We start from the raw sequence: 14427 nt of genomic DNA on the forward strand, positions 1-14427 counted from the left end.
TCCTGTCCACCCCACGAGCACCCCACGCACCCCATACTCTCCAAGCCCCCCCCCACTCCCCCAGCTCACTCCGTACCCCCCCTGCTCACTCCCCAGCCCCTATATGCTCCTCGACTGCCAGCCCCCCCTTTGCCCCCCCCCCCGGCCGCAGACCTTTCCTGCTCATCACGGAGCACGTTTTCAGCTCCAGGACTTTATTTCTTGACAGATAACAGACAGCGAGGGGCCGCGCGGGAGCGGCAGAGGCTTGGCGAGACGGGGGGGTGCGTGAAGCCAGCCCGGCCCCAGCGGGGAGGGGGGGATGCACAGGGGAGGCGATGGTGGGGGTCATCACGCTGATACACGCAGCCTCTGAACCGCGGAGGTAACAATTCCGCTCGGGAATCGGGTGGCAGCGGGACAGGGATGCTGCAGGAACATCCTCGTGGTCCAGCCCGGCCCCAGCTCCTTCGCATTTTGGGGATGAGCGGGGCAGAGCATCTCCCTCCCCTTTTGGGGATGCGGGTTGAGCTCAGAACATCTTCGCCGATGAGAGGCGTTAGCCGAGCCGAAGGCGGTTGGGGCACGAGGGCGTGGGCCAGAGCGCGGGAGGGACCACGAGCTGCACCAGACGAGGACAAAGCCGTGGAACCGCGAAAAACCTGGGTGACTCATCTCCCCGGCACTGCTTGGCAAACAAACCCCGTCCGGAGCGGACGTGAGCCGGGGAGGGAGGGAGCCGTGTCATGTCCCTCCAGACGTGCAAGGCAAGGCAGGAGGGGAAGCGCGGTGCCGGTTCGACAGCTCCGCGTCGGCATCGCACCGCGGCCTCGGGGCGGATGGAGCAGCCGAGCGTGACCCACCGCGATGCCGGCATCGACAGCGCTGACGGTGCAGCCGGGAGGGATTCGCCTGGGTGGTTTCAGATCTCTGGGCTGAAAACGCAAGGAAGGAAGGTTTAGGGGAAACTTTAGGGGGGAGATTTATGGAGGCGCCGACAGAAGCTCCCTGGGCCGGCGGAGCGGGGGGATACGCAGGGATGTGCCCGCGGAGACGCTGTGGCAGGCTGGGTCCTGGGTGGGGGGGTGTGGGGGTGTGTGTGTGGGGGTGCCATAGCAAACCCGCACCCAGGTGTAGGACGTGGTCCACGCTCGCAGCTCCCGGCGTCTCCCCTGCCACCTCAAACAGCTCAGGTTCCCCGTGGGAAGGTGCTCCCACGGCTCGGCCGCATCATTCCCCCAGCCCTCGGGTGAGCAAACGCACCGAGCTCTTTCTGCGTCAGGCTGTGGATTGTTCATCCCTGAATTTAAATGCTCTGCCAGTCTCGAGTCTTTTCTTTTCAGCCTAAAACCTGTGAAATCGCATCCTCCCTGCTCTGGCCTCAGAAATTGCACGACCTCCGAGCCCAGAGCTCGGAGAAGAGGACACTTCTCCGTTTGCACCCACAAATTGCCATCCCTGGCCCCAGGCAGAGCCTTCGTTGCCTCTTGGCTCCAGACACAGGGAATAAACCCTCAGTATTTTTCACGCATTTCTCCTTCCCAGTGCCCGAGGGAGGATTTATGCCACGTCCCCTGCTCGTTTCTTGGATCTCAGAGCACCCCGTTCATTCCCGGTGGGAATGAGGAGGGAGAGGAGAACCTCAGAGCACCCAGCTCTGTCCCCGGGGTGGGATTTCAGGCACCCGGATGCAGGATGCGGAGCTCCAAGGTGGGGTGGGGGGTATCGGGGAGGGGGGGAGCGGTGCAAGCGTGGGTCAGAGCTGGGAACCTGACAAACACCCAGCATGGGGCGGGGTGGGGGTGCTGGGGGGCGCGTGTGCTCACAAGCGTCCCTTCATTTTGCTGCTGCACCCTTTACGAGGCGCTCCGTCCCACCAGGTTAATCCATCCCTGCCCTAAACCACCCCCCCTCCCCGAAGCACCGAGGGCTTCGACGTTTGCATGAAATTCGATGAAGCCAAGGCTCTCGTTTCCCTAGGTTGGCAGCAAAACTGGGTGACGATGTCACACCGCGCCCCCAGCCCCGTCCCCGTCGCCAGCTACTTCTTCCCAGCAGTTCCTCCGTGCAGCGCGCTGGTTTTCAGCTGGCTCCCAGGCTGGTTCCTGGGGATGGGGCTGGCCTCGGGCGTCCCCAGGGATGGGGAACCTCGTCCCCGGCTCCAGTCGTGCTCCACCAAGGCTTTCTCAGGAGGCTTCGGACAGCCCCATCCAGGACTTGCCTGGCAAATCCCGGGACAGAGGAGGGTTTATTTCTGGGATGAGCCGGGGTCCAGGCAGCACCAGGGATGGGGAAGGCACCTGGGGTTTGGGGGGGGTGTCACTGCTAGAGCTTGCAGGAGCCTCCGGGTTTGGGGTCCCCCCTATGGACCCCTCTGCAGAGGCCGAGGAGGAGGATAAAGCGCAGCCCTGGGCAGCCCGAGCCAGCGCGGAGCAGCCCCGGCAGGTTGGGACCATCCCTCCCATGGGACCCGGACGGGCGGTGGGTGCCAGCCGTGGTGCCGGAGGGGCCGTGGGGCTAATCCAGGATAATCCCGTCTTTGGCTGCTCTCCACGGGGAAGCCTTGGGGTTTGTTTATCCACCAGGACTTTTCTTTTCCAGTAACTCCAGCGCTGATGCCCTGGGCTGGTGCCATCCTTGCACGGGAGAGCGGGGGGGTCGCAGACCACCGCTGTGGTGGCCAGTGGGATGGAGACCGTGGGGGGTCCGGGGAGGAGAGGGACCATGGTGGCTCCTTTCTGAGGCCATGGGGCTCTGTCCTGGGGTGACTTGTGATCTGTCCCCGTCCCCTGGGTAGATCTGGAGGGGCAGGAGCGGAGCTGGACCCGAATTTGTGTCTCGGGGACACTTTGGGGTGAGCCCCACGGGAGGCTGCTGGGGTGCCCAGCCAGCACCCACCACCCTCCGCTGTCCCCACGCTCGGTGCCCACATCGCTTGGGGCAAAACCCACCCACAAACCTGCCCGTGCCCTGCCCGGGCGCGCGGTGACAGCGGCAGCAGCAGCGGCAGAGGGGTTAAGGAGCAGCCGGCGCAGACCCAGCAGCATCTCCGTACGGTTTCCTTCAGCTGCCCAGATCGCACGGAGGGGAAGAACAGCGAGCCGGAGAGATAAGGCGGCAGGAAGACGAAGAACAGGCCCCGAGCCATGAAGTGCCCCGATAAGGACACGGAGGGGAGGTTCAGCACGGGAGAAAAAAGATGGAGAGGCCAAAAAAATCCTGAGCAGCAACTTGCTGCTCCGGTCCTACCCCTGGGCTTGCACCGCAGCCAGGGGGTGGGTGCGCATGGGGGGCACCGCGCATCCCCAGCGCCGCCCTGAGCCCCCACGCGGGGCTGGGTCTGTAGGGCAGGACCCCCCACACACCCCCCCCCCCCAGCCTTTTCGGCAGCTCCCCTCTCTCCCCGGGGAAGACCCAGAGCTGAGCGGAGCCCCCGCAGCTCCGGTCCCTTCGGGGCGCTGGGAGGATTCGTGTTGGGGGTCTCCACTCCAGACGGATCCCACCCCCGCCCCCAGCAGCCCCAGGCAGGGACACAGCCGCCGTCGTCCCTTTGGGAATTTTATTTCCAGCGCGCTGCTGGCTCGGCCCAGCCGACCCCCATCCTAGTGTTACAGGCGCTGCAGCACGGGGGACCGGCTGTGGCCAAAGTGCAAGTGATGTCCCCAAGAGCCGCGGCCGGGGGACACGTCCCCGGTGCCGCCCTGGCACAGCCGCGGCCATAGAGCCGGCAGGCTGGGTGAAGGTGGGGGGGGGGGAACACGCGTGCCCCTCGGGGCGAAAGTCCTGAGTCAAAAGGTTTTTTCTGTGCCAAACACACACACGTGCACCCACACGTGCACCCACACCCACACGTGCACCCACACCCACACACACGTGTACACACAGTGCTCAGCCTTTGGCTGAGGACGGGCTCCGTGTCCAAAACGCAGCGGTACGGTACGGCACGGTACGGCGTGGTACGGCACGGTACGGTCCATCCGGCGCCCAGCCGTGGCTCCTGCCCGGCGCCGGGACAAGCCCGGGTCCCTCTGCGGTGGCCTCAGGCCGTCTGGTCGGTGCCGTGGAGCCGGGCAGGGGGTGGCTGGCCGGGCACCGGCTCCTCCACGAAGCCGCTGCTGTCGGACTGCCCGCTGCTGGCGTGCAGCATGAAGGCTGGAGGAGGGGGGACGGGGGGACACGGGGACACGCGCTGGCACCAGGCACCCTCTGGGCTGGCAGCTCCGCCGCCCCCTGCGCCCCTCGGAAGGGTGGGAAACCCCCATCACTTACTTCTCCGGACCCCAACGGAGGGATGGAGGGACCGGCCGGCTTCCTCACGGGCATCACCATCGTCATCATCCTCGCTGGTGCTCAGCACCTGCGGGTGGGATGTAGCAGGATGGGTGAGGAGCTGCGCCGGGTGAGCGTGTCAGTGCACGCACGCGCAAAGGCGCATCAGTGCATCTGCGCACACCCATGCATCCCTCCGCGTGTGCGAGGATGCTTGTGGGGATGCGGGGGCCCGCGCAGGCGTGCGTGCGTGTGCAGGAGCCACCGTGCCCGTGACCCCGGCTCCCCCCGGCAAGAGGCTCCATTTGAAGCTCTAAATCATTCAAACCTTAAAAGCCTGAGAACGCTCGGGGGACATTTCCCGCTCCAGCTCCTTCCCGCCCCGCGCCGGCTCGCCCGGCATCATCTGCCAACCGAAGGGACCCCCTGCGCCGACGCCCCCCGCTCCCCTCCTGCCCCCCCACCCCTTTGCGCCCACCGCCCCGGCATCGCCCCTCACCTCCTCCATCTCGAAGGAATCCACCGGCTCCTGCCAGCCGGGACGGTGGGGCGAGGGGCCCTTCCCGGGGGGCTGCAGCCCCGGTGCATCGCCCCGCTGCCGCCCGGCGTCCCTCGGGGGGTCCCCCCTGCTCCGCTCAGCCCAGTGGCCTCCAGCTCTTGGTGTGTCTGAGCCGGGGAAACGTGTCCCCCCGGGGTGCAGGGGGTCGCGCGGGCGGCACCCACGGGACCCTGCCTTCCTCCTGGGGGAGGTACCGCGGGAGCCGGAGCCAAAGCCGGAGTCGCCCTCAGACCCCAGCACCTCTGGGTGCTCAGGGGTGACCCAAACCCGGCCGGCATGGAGACCCGGGGGACCCGGCATCGGGGACAGGGTGACGTTCTCCCATGGGGCAGCAGCGTCCGACGTGTGGTCCTCCACGCCGACCTGTCCTGGTCCCGCTGGGCATGGAGCATCCCTGGCCCCCGCAGGGCTGTCACCGTCCCCCCGGCCATGGGGATGGGACCGCTCCAGCCGTCCCCGCGCAGCGCCCACCAGTGTCCCCAGTGGGCCTGGCCTCGGGAACGGCTCCAGCTCCCCTCCGCAGCGCGCCGGGGCATCCGCACCTCCATGATGGGGACACGCCGGGACGCCCCGCACCAGTCGCGGCGACGGTGGTTCTGGGAGACCCCCCTCAGCTCCCTGCCTGTCCTGCGCCATCCCTGTGTCCCCGTCCCTTCTCCAGCCCTCGAGGACATCGTCCGGGTCGAACCGAAACCGATCCTCCCGCGCCCGCTCCAGCACCTCCTGCACCACCTTCCCCAGGGCGCTGGGCTGACTGGTGGGCACGGTGGGCGCCCGGCCGGTCCCCCGCGGGCTGTCCTCGTCCCGCGGGGACGTGTAGAGGCACATGGTGGACACGGCCTTCTTCAGACGCTCCACGGGAGAGAGGGTGCAGGGCTGGGCGGGGGCGATGCGGATGTCGGGGATGTCGGGACAAGCCCAGGCGAGGCGGGAGGGGGAGATGCGCTGCACGGGGGTCCGCGAGACGTAGGAGTAGAGGCAGAAGAAAGCGTCGGCTGTAGCAGCCAGAGCCTGGACCTGTTGGAAGCGACCTGGGGGACAGGGAGGAGATGGTGCGGGGGGAGGGTGTCAAGGGGGCTCGGTAGGGCTGGGAGATGGGGCAGGGGGCTGCAGCAGGAGCAGGGTGGGCTGAGTGTGTTCCCCCAGCTCTCGAGCGGGGAAACTGAGGCATGAGAGCATCTTTCCCAGCACCCCAAAGGAGCAAAGCCCAGCCGGCGTGGTGGATCCCACCCCGTGTGTCGGTGCGTCCCCGGGCGGGGGGCTCAGGGACCCGCATGTCACTCACTGGCCAGCGTCAGGCAGGGGTCCTCCATCTCCATGCGCCGCACTTGGGCCTTGAGGAAGAGCTGGAAGTCGATGCCCTTGGCACGGGAAGGAGCCGAGAAGAAGCGCGCGGGGATGCGGGCAACGGCGCCCGGCTCGCTCTGCACGAAGCCCAGGTTGTAGAGAATTTCCTCGGCATCCGCCTGCCACCACTCCAGGACCTCGGAGATGCTGCGGGATACGGGCAACCCCGAATCAGCCCCACGGGGACCAGTCTTATAAGGGGGTGACCTCAAAACCCACCCTCTAGGGACAACCCCCCCCCCTCTCCCCAGCTCCTACCTGGAGCTGGTCTTGGCGGTGAGGCTGGAGAGGGCGCTGGACGCCATGCTGTGCCCCAGGTTGAGGTGCTTGTCCCGTAGAGTTCTGCGGCGGGGAGGGGGACGGGGCTGAGCGAAGGGGATGCTGCCAGCGGGATGCAGGGGGACGGTGCCCCCACCCCACCGCCAACCTCCCCCGGGACCCGAAACCTCACCTGCCCGTGACCTTGTCGCTCCCCGGGAGCAGAAGAGCTGGAAAAAGGGAGCGGAGAGGCGGCAAGGGGTGAGAGGGGGGTTTTGGGGTCCCACGCTCGCCACCCTGGGAGATGTCCTTCCCAGCGGACGCAGCCCAGAGCCTGGGGGGACGCGGAGCCTGGGGACAGCCCAACCCCACCGAAACCCACCTGGAGGAGAAGCTACCGATGGTGGCTACCCCCCCCCCCCCCCGTCACGTGCTGTGTGTCCCCAGCCCCCCTGCCCCATGCCCATGGGGTGACGGTGACGCGGCAGGAGGGGACCCCCTGGCTGGTACCTTCAGCTCCCAGGGTCAGGTCATCCTCGAAGCTGGTCCCGTTGCTCCCACAGCCTGCGAGAGAGCAAAGCCTTGAGAGGCGCGGGGACCCCCAGAGCTGGGGACAGGGCTCGAGGTCCTTGAAGACCTCCCTGCCCGTCGCCCTGCGCCTCGGGTGCAGCTCGTGGGTTGGGTGGGCTTCGGGGTCATGCAGGGTCCACCGGCCTCAGCACCCCGGGAGAACCGCTGGGGCAAAGCCAACGTACCAAAGGGACCTGGCAAGCCCAGCTCCTCCGGTGGGACCTCCACCAACGACCTGCGCCGGAGAAAAAACCCCGGTTACAGCCCCCCCCCTGTCCTCGTACCCATCGCAGGGGGCTGGAGGTGGGATGGGAGACCTGGGCACAGCGGGGCGGGCGGTGGGGACAGGGCCACAGGCGATGGGGCGCGGGAGGGGGAGCAGGGAGATGGCGCCGGGCTTGCGGGCGGGTGCGCCACGGTGGGATACTCGGGGCGGGGGTCCCCTTGCAGACCCCCAATCCCAGGGACCCTGGGAGATTCTGGAGACCCCCCTGGCAGGGTGCAGGGGGAGGCTGCCACCACCACCCGCCGCTCTCCCAGCCTGGCCGGGGGATTTCCTGGGGACACCCGCGTGATGCCGGGCATGGACCAGCACCCCGTGCCGGTGGCCCCGGTGTCGTGGCAGAGCCACGGCCAGATGCCACCTGCACTTCCTGCGTGGGGGCGAGCGGGGAAGTGGGGGGGGGGGACGACACATGCCACCGTCCCGCCAGCACCCACGCGCCCGCTCGGGTGCGACTTCCAGGAAGGGTCAAGCGTGTTCCATGGCCGATGCCGGGGTTGTCCCGCTGCCCACGCCGCCCCTGCCGTAACGCCGAAATCCCCGTGGGAATGGCATCGCGGCAGAGGGACCCCCCGGAGCTGCCCCCGCCTGCCCCTCGGCTCACCCGCATTCCTGCAGCCACGTCTCAATCTTGCTGGAGGGGCTTCCTGAGTGGGGGGGGACGGGACAGAAACACTCGTGAAATGACCCAGCACGTGGGGACCCCCATCCCATGTGCACCCCGGGGTCCCCCTGACCTTCGAGGAAGACGTCATCCAGGTGGGGCGGCTGCAGCTCGGGGACATCCTGCATGGCGGCAGCCGCCTCCTCCTCCACCACGGTGGTCCGCCAGCACCGGCTCTGCCGGGCCCAGGCGCGTCGCTTCTCCCACGAGGAGGGGCTGAGCACCGACGCACCCTCCATGGCTGCAGTGCCGGGCGGGCCGGGGGTCTCCCTGCGGGGACAGGAGAGCCGTGAAGATGAGGGGAGGGGGCTCCTCTGCACCTCCTGCCCACAGGGTGGGACCAGCGGGTGCTCCACGGGCAGGTGCAGGGTGGGCTCTGGGTATCCCAGGGATGCTCTGCACCCCCTGCACCCAGGGGCTGGAGGGGGGCCAGGGATGGAGCCACCGGAGCAAAGGGAAGAGCTGCCGGGGCTGAGATAAGGCGCACGGAGCTGCACCACGGCTGGGCACGCACCGGGGCAGGTGATGCCGATCTCCAGAGCCTGGAGCTTTCCTGCTGGGGAACGGGCACCTCTCCCCCCACCCGGCTCCCGTAGCGGGGTGATTTCCCATCCCATCCCCTCCCCGTCCTACAGCCCCTGCGCAAAGTGGGGGATCGTGTCCCCAGGGAGCCCCTGTTCCCCAAGGACCTGCAGGACCCCAGGCTCCCAGCACCCAGCTCCTGCGCAGCTCCGTGGCACCCACTGAGGACACCCGGTCCCTCGTCCCCTGCCCTCCCCAGCACAGGTCTGGCTGGAGACAAGGACCCCCCAGCCCAGGCAGACACCCCCCCCCCCCCAGCACCCCTGCAGACGCGGGGGACGGATTTCTCGAGCCACTCGCCTGCTCTGGCCATGTGTCCCCACAGCTGAGTGCTGTGGCAGCAGGAGCATCCCAGTCCAACCATCACCGACCGCACCAGCATCCCAGTCCAACCATCACCCACCACACCAGCATCCCAGTCCAACCATCACCCACCGCACCAGCATCCCAGTCCAACCATCACCCACCACACCAGCATCCCAGTCCAACCATCACCCACCGCACCAGCATCCCAGTCCAACCATCACCCACCACACCAGCATCCCAGTCCAACCATCACTGACCGCACCAGCACCCCAGTCCAACCATCGCCCACCGCACCGGTGGGAGGGGAAACATTTTGCAGAGCCACCGTGGTGCCCACCCCACCCCGCGGCACCGTGCCTCAGCCGTGTCAAAAGTCCCCGGCGGAGGGAGGACACGGATGCCGCACGTCCTTGTCACCATTTCCCCATTTCATCTCTCGCCGGGCAGGGTGCAGGATGGGGTGAAGCCCCGGGGCAGGACCCGGCAGCACCCACCTGGGCCACCCTGGACCCCCGTGATGCTCAGGGCTGGGACGGTCACCTCCGGGCACCAGACTGGGGGGGCTGGAGGGAGGGGGGGGTCAGGGACCAGCAGCCTTGTAGCCAAGCTTTTCGCCGAGGCCGCATCCAGCCCGCCCAGGGCACGTGGCCGGGGGCTCTCCCCAGCCCAGCCCCTCGGGGAGCCGCGGGCGGAGGCTGCGACCACCCCGTGTGAGCACGAACGGCCCGCGGCCCCCCCGGACTGACCCGGCCCCGGGGGCAAAGGGGCTTTGCAGAGCCCAGCGAGGGGCCCCGGCGCACAGGACCGTGTACGGGAGAACGGAGCCAGGGCTCGTTTGTCCTGCCACGTCCCAGAGCATCCCAGCCCGGTCCCCTGCCACCCCCAGCCCTGTCCCCCTCAGCCCCTCCGGTCCCCACGCCGCTCCCCGTCCCTTCGCTGCCACAAAAGAGTTTTCCCTTCGCTCCAGGTACGGGAATCGTCTCGCCCAGACGCCTGGAGTCCCCGTCACCCCCACGGCCCGGTTCCTTCCCCACCGAACCCGGATCCATCCACCTCCCACTCTTCCGCCCTTCATCCCCGCAGCCCCCAGCCTCCTCCTCTCCCCCGCAACCCCTCATGGAGCAAAATCACCCCCAAATCCATCCACGTGGCATCCGGCACTCACCGGCGCGGGGCGGCGGGGGGTGGAGGGGGGCAACCAGGCAGCCCCGCCGAGCGCTGCCTATCTCCGGCGAGGGGCCATCAGCCGTGGCGTCCCGCCGCCCCACCGCCGTGCCCGGCCCCCCGGCGGCATCTGTCGTCAGCAAGGAGGGAGGAAATTCATCTGTTTTGAAGAGGAAATTAAAAAAATCAACAGCAAAACCTCAAACGTTGACCCACATCCGCTACCACAATGGGAAAAACTTGATGAGCTGCCGACGTGGGCGAGGGTGGCTAATAATAGCCCGGGCACCGATGAAGCCACTCTGGTGGCCCTTGCCATGGGTGAGAGGGCACCCACCTTCCCGAGGGGTCCCCTGCACCCAGCCTGCTCCGAGTTCGGCTGTGACACCCCAACGGGGCGTCCCGGGGTCTCCTCGGTAGCCGGTGCCGGGTCCCCGAACAGCACGAGGTGTTGGGTGGGCTTTGCACAGGGGAAGCGAGGAGGAGGAGGAGGAGGAGGAGGAGGAAGAGGAGGGTGCTTTGCTTCGCACCCCGCAGCACCCGGCTCCCTCCCGGCCGAGCATCCCGGGGTGCAGCACACCGTGCCAAGCTGCCGATGCCGCTGCGGTGATAAGGGAGCGCTGGACGGGTGTCTGTGGCAAATGTGGCTTATCACCCGCTAGCCAGGCGAGCCCAGCGCCGCCCTGATAATGGCACCCAAAGCGGCTCAGCCCGGGGATGACGAGCCGGGCTGGGACGGCTCTTGGGGTGACGGGAGAAGCCACCCCAGGTTTGAAGGATGACAAGGGGGGTGATGGAGGCGGTTTTCCCCATGAGTGGGGCATCTCCCATCCCACCCTCCAGCATCTCCTCCAGCGCCGGGACGAAAGCACCCGGTGACAAGGACGGCCTCACCGAGGACATCCCCGGGGACAGCACTCACCTCCAGCTGGGACATCACGGCCACCGAGGTGACATCCTTGGTCCCTCACCCGCACCTCCGTGTCTCCCCGGGGACCAGGGTTTCGGCGTTAATCGCAGCCGGGAGCCCCCCGGGCGCTGCCCCGGCGCCAGCCACGATCCCGTCAAAAAAGGCAAGGAAGCTCCCGGCACGGCGCTGCCCGGGAATGGTGCTGCCTGCGGGAGGGATATTTTTAGCCCGTGAGTGTTTGCGGATAAAGCCCTGAATTAACCGTTCCTTCAGCCTGCCCGGGGTTTCGGGGAGGTGGGGGGGACTCTCGGATGACCCAGGAGTCGTTTCGCCCGGCGCATCCCCTGCGAAGGACGGGGCACGGCCCCGCTCGGCGTCGCCCCTCGTCTGGCTCCGCTTGGAAAACGACCTCGTGCTGCTCCCCGGTCACATCCAGGGTGCCCTGGGTGGGTGGGTGGGGGGCACACGGACCCCAAGGGCCAGGGGCTGTCGCATTTAACGGCCGAGGGACCCGGGATGCTCCAGGATCCGAATATTGCTATTTCTGGCCCTGACGGCAGTCGGGGCGAGGGGGTTCCCAGTTTAACCACCATCCTGGGCCATAACATTGCCCCCCCATATTTCGCACGCGGTGCCGTCTTCAAGCCCCCACCCAGCGCGTTTTGCTCTCGGCTGCGCACACCCAGCATCGCCGCGCCGGCATCCGGACCCCGAGCAGGAGCCGGCCCGTGGTTCCATCCTCCATCTCTCCCCATTATTCCCACCCCCGCAAACACCCTCGCTGGGCACCCGCACGGCTCGGAAGATGCTTTTACCCCCCGCCCTGCCCCCACCAGCCCCCCAGATTTCCCCCCCCCGCCCCCGGCAGAAGCAGCCCCCGCCACGGGGAGCCGGGATGGGGCCACGGCTGGATGGAAGCCGGGAAGGGTTTTCCCGTAAAAGCCCGGCGAGGAGCGAAATGGCCGTGGGCAGAGCGAGGGCAGGCAGAGGGATGGGCAGGGATGGGGACCCCCCCCCAGCACCCCCCTCGCTCACCAGCCATGGGGGTCCCTGGAGAGGAGGGGGACCCCCATCCAGGGGAGCGGGGACCCCAAAGGCAAAGCAGCCGAAGCAGCTCTGCATCTTGGGGTGGAGGAGGGGGTCAGCAGCCGCACGGAGCATCCCTGCGGGGAGAGACCCGCGACCGGGCAGGATTAGACCCTGGGAGCAGGGATAGCCCATGGAGGGGGGGTGTCACCAGGAGTGGGGGGCCGGGGGGGCTGTCGGTGCAGGGAGCCGGGGGGGGGACGGGCACGGCAGCACGAAGCGGCTCTTCAGCGAGTGCTTTTTGCATCAATAATTAACGGCGGCTGCATCACAGCGGAGCAGGACACCAGGACACGGCCCCGGGGAGCCGCCAGAATGGGGGGGGGGGCGGGTGTGTCTCGAGTGGGGATTTGGGGGGTCCCGCTGCCTTTTCACCCCCTGGGCCAGGCCGGGGAGCACCCCGTTCCACCAGCAGCCACAGCACCCTCACCCCAGACCCCCAGCACCCATCGCCCCGCGGCCGCACGCCGCCAGCAGCATCCCCTTCCCGCGCCGCCCTGGCCCCCCCATGGGGACCCCCCCCCCAAGCTCCCGCTCCCTGCCCGACGGGGGGCACGGCCGGGGCACCCAGGGGATCAGGCAGCCCCCGCCGCTGCCCCCCCCTTCCTGCCTGACCTAGTTAGCGAATTCCTCCTGCCAGCGCCCGGCAGCAGCCGCTCGGGCCTCCTGCCTGCATGAATAAGTGATGGGACGCGTTCATGGCTGCTGCGGAGGGGCCCCCCCCCTGGCCCCCCCCGGCCCCCCCCGGCCCCCCTGGGGCTCTTCCCTCCCTGCCCCAAGTCCTGGGGGCTTTGCTTTTGGGGGGCGGGGGGGGAAGGGAGGGGATGCGTGGGGTATGGGGGTGCATCGCGTCTGGTGGGTGGTGGCAGCCCCCCCGCACGGGTGGGGGCACCCTGCAGACCCCCCGCCCTGTGCGTGTCCGGCGTGTCCGTCCCCCCCCTGCCCCCGGGGATGCTGCTCTGCCCTTAAATCTTTCATCTTCTTTTTCAGGGTGTCCCCACCAGCCCCCTGCCTGCAGCACCCATGTCCCCCGGATGCCCGGGGCCCCCGCGACCCCCCCCAATCCCTCTGTCCGTCCGTCCGTCCTGGCCACCGGCACGGGGCCGACCCACGTCCCCTCCCGGGCCATCGGGGCCAGACCACCGTCACCCCGCCGGGACCCCTCCCCGACACCTCACCAAGCTCCCACTTGTCCTGCAATTAACGGCCTCGTTAGGACAGACGGACGAACGGACGGACGGACGGGATGGGGGGGCGCAGGGCTGGCCACCGCTGGAGGGGGGGGACAGGGACGGGGGACGGTCCCCAAGAGCCGCTGGCTGTGTCCCCGGGCAGGAGGGTGAGCGCGGGCGATCGATGGGGAAGCTGCCCCGTGTCGACGCGGGCGCTGCCGGACTTTGCCCGCGTTCTGCCTGCACTGGGCCTCCCGGAAAGTGTCGCGTGTCCCCCCCCCCACCCCAGCGGGTGCCAGTCCCTGTCCTTGTCACACACACACACACACACACACACACCCCCCCCCCGGGGGTGGCTGTGTCCGTCGCCACCAGGCTCTGACCTGCGCACACGTGTGTGGGCGTGGGCGTGCACGTGGGGGTGCACGTGTGGGTCCGCCCGTCCCACCCGCTCGTGCGTCCGTCCCCACGTGTCACGGCGTCCCAGTGCACACGTCCGGGTGTGCGTCCGTGTGCCTGTCCGTCCGTCCCTGTGTCTGTGTGTCCCCCATGTGTCTGGCCCAGCGTCCCTTCGCCCACGTCCGTGTGTCCGTCCCTGTGTCCGTGTGTCCGTCCCTGTGTCCCATGGCCCACCCATGTGTCCGTCCTTATGTCCGTGTGTCCGTCCCTGTGTCCGTGTGTCCGTCCCTGTATCCCATGGCCCACCCATGTGTCCGTCCCTGTGTCCGTCCGTCCGTCCTTCTGTCCGTGTGTCTGTCCCTGTGTCCCAGGCTCTGTCCTTGTGTCCGTGTGTCCGTCCCTGTGTCCCATTGCCCGTCCATGTGTCCCTCTTTGTGTCTGTGTGTCTGTCCGTGTGTCTGTCCCTGTGTCCGTGTGCCCATCCGTGTGTCCGTGTGTCCGTGTGTCTGTCCCTGTGTCCGTGTGTCCCTGTGTCCATGTGTGTGTCCGTGTGTCTGTGTGTCCGTCCCTGTGTCCGTGTGTCCGTCCCTGTGTCTGTGTGCCCATCCGTGTGTCCGTCCGTGTGTCCGTTCCTGTGTCCGTGTGTCTGTCCCTGTGTCCGTGTGCCCAGCCCTGTGTCCCTGTGTCCGTGTGTCCGTCCCTGTGTCCGTGTGTCCGTGTGTCTGTCCCTGTGTCTGTGTGTCCGTGTGCCCATCCTTGTGTCCCTGTGTCTGTGTGTTCGTCCCTGTGTCCCTGTGTCCATGTGTCCCTGTGTCCGTGTGTCCGTGTGTCCGTCCTTGTGTCCCTGTGTCCGTGTGTCCGTCCCCGTGTCCGTGTGTC

General features: G+C 68.1%; 1 protein-coding gene across 4 annotated transcripts; it reads right to left on the reverse strand.

Annotated features, from left to right (window-relative positions):
• Positions 1–3528: 3528 nt before the first annotated feature.
• Positions 3529–13404, reverse strand: TESPA1 (thymocyte expressed, positive selection associated 1). 4 transcript variants are annotated; one of them, XM_054807342.1, is made up of 15 exons: positions 13156–13404; positions 11927–12054; positions 10904–11097; positions 9983–10141; positions 9312–9380; positions 8003–8199; positions 7870–7912; positions 7168–7217; positions 6923–6976; positions 6606–6642; positions 6413–6496; positions 6093–6301; positions 4748–5838; positions 4249–4336; positions 3529–4131 (listed from the first exon to the last, which is right to left on the reverse strand). In XM_054807342.1, the coding sequence occupies exons 6-15, from the start codon at positions 8166–8168 to the stop codon at positions 4019–4021; spliced, it is 1935 nt and encodes a 644-aa protein (XP_054663317.1). In that variant the 5' UTR covers positions 8169–8199; positions 9312–9380; positions 9983–10141; positions 10904–11097; positions 11927–12054; positions 13156–13404; the 3' UTR covers positions 3529–4018. The 4 variants fall into 4 exon arrangements, with proteins under 4 accessions (XP_054663317.1, XP_054663314.1, XP_054663315.1 ...); XM_054807339.1 differs by lacking the exon at positions 9312–9380 and having other exon boundaries at positions 13156–13403; XM_054807340.1 differs by lacking the exon at positions 9312–9380 and having other exon boundaries at positions 10319–11097; positions 13156–13403.
• Between the last annotated feature and the right edge of the window lie 1023 nt (positions 13405–14427).

This window comes from Grus americana, chromosome 31, assembly GCF_028858705.1.
Source record: "Grus americana isolate bGruAme1 chromosome 31, bGruAme1.mat, whole genome shotgun sequence".
In the NCBI taxonomy this organism is placed as follows: Eukaryota; Metazoa; Chordata; class Aves; order Gruiformes; family Gruidae; genus Grus; species Grus americana.

Excerpts from the sequence above, each read along its gene's own strand:
- TESPA1 (XM_054807342.1), bottom strand. The coding sequence starts at position 8,168 with ATGGAGGGTGCGTCGGTGCTCAGCCCCTCCTCGTGGGAGAAGCGACGC. Across the intron at positions 6,302-6,412 it reads ACCGCCAAGACCAGCTCCAG|CATCTCCGAGGTCCTGGAGT; the intron begins GTAGGAGCTGGG and ends CGTATCCCGCAG. Across the intron at positions 4,337-4,747 it reads ATTCCTTCGAGATGGAGGAG|GTGCTGAGCACCAGCGAGGA; the intron begins GTGAGGGGCGAT and ends TCCCACCCGCAG.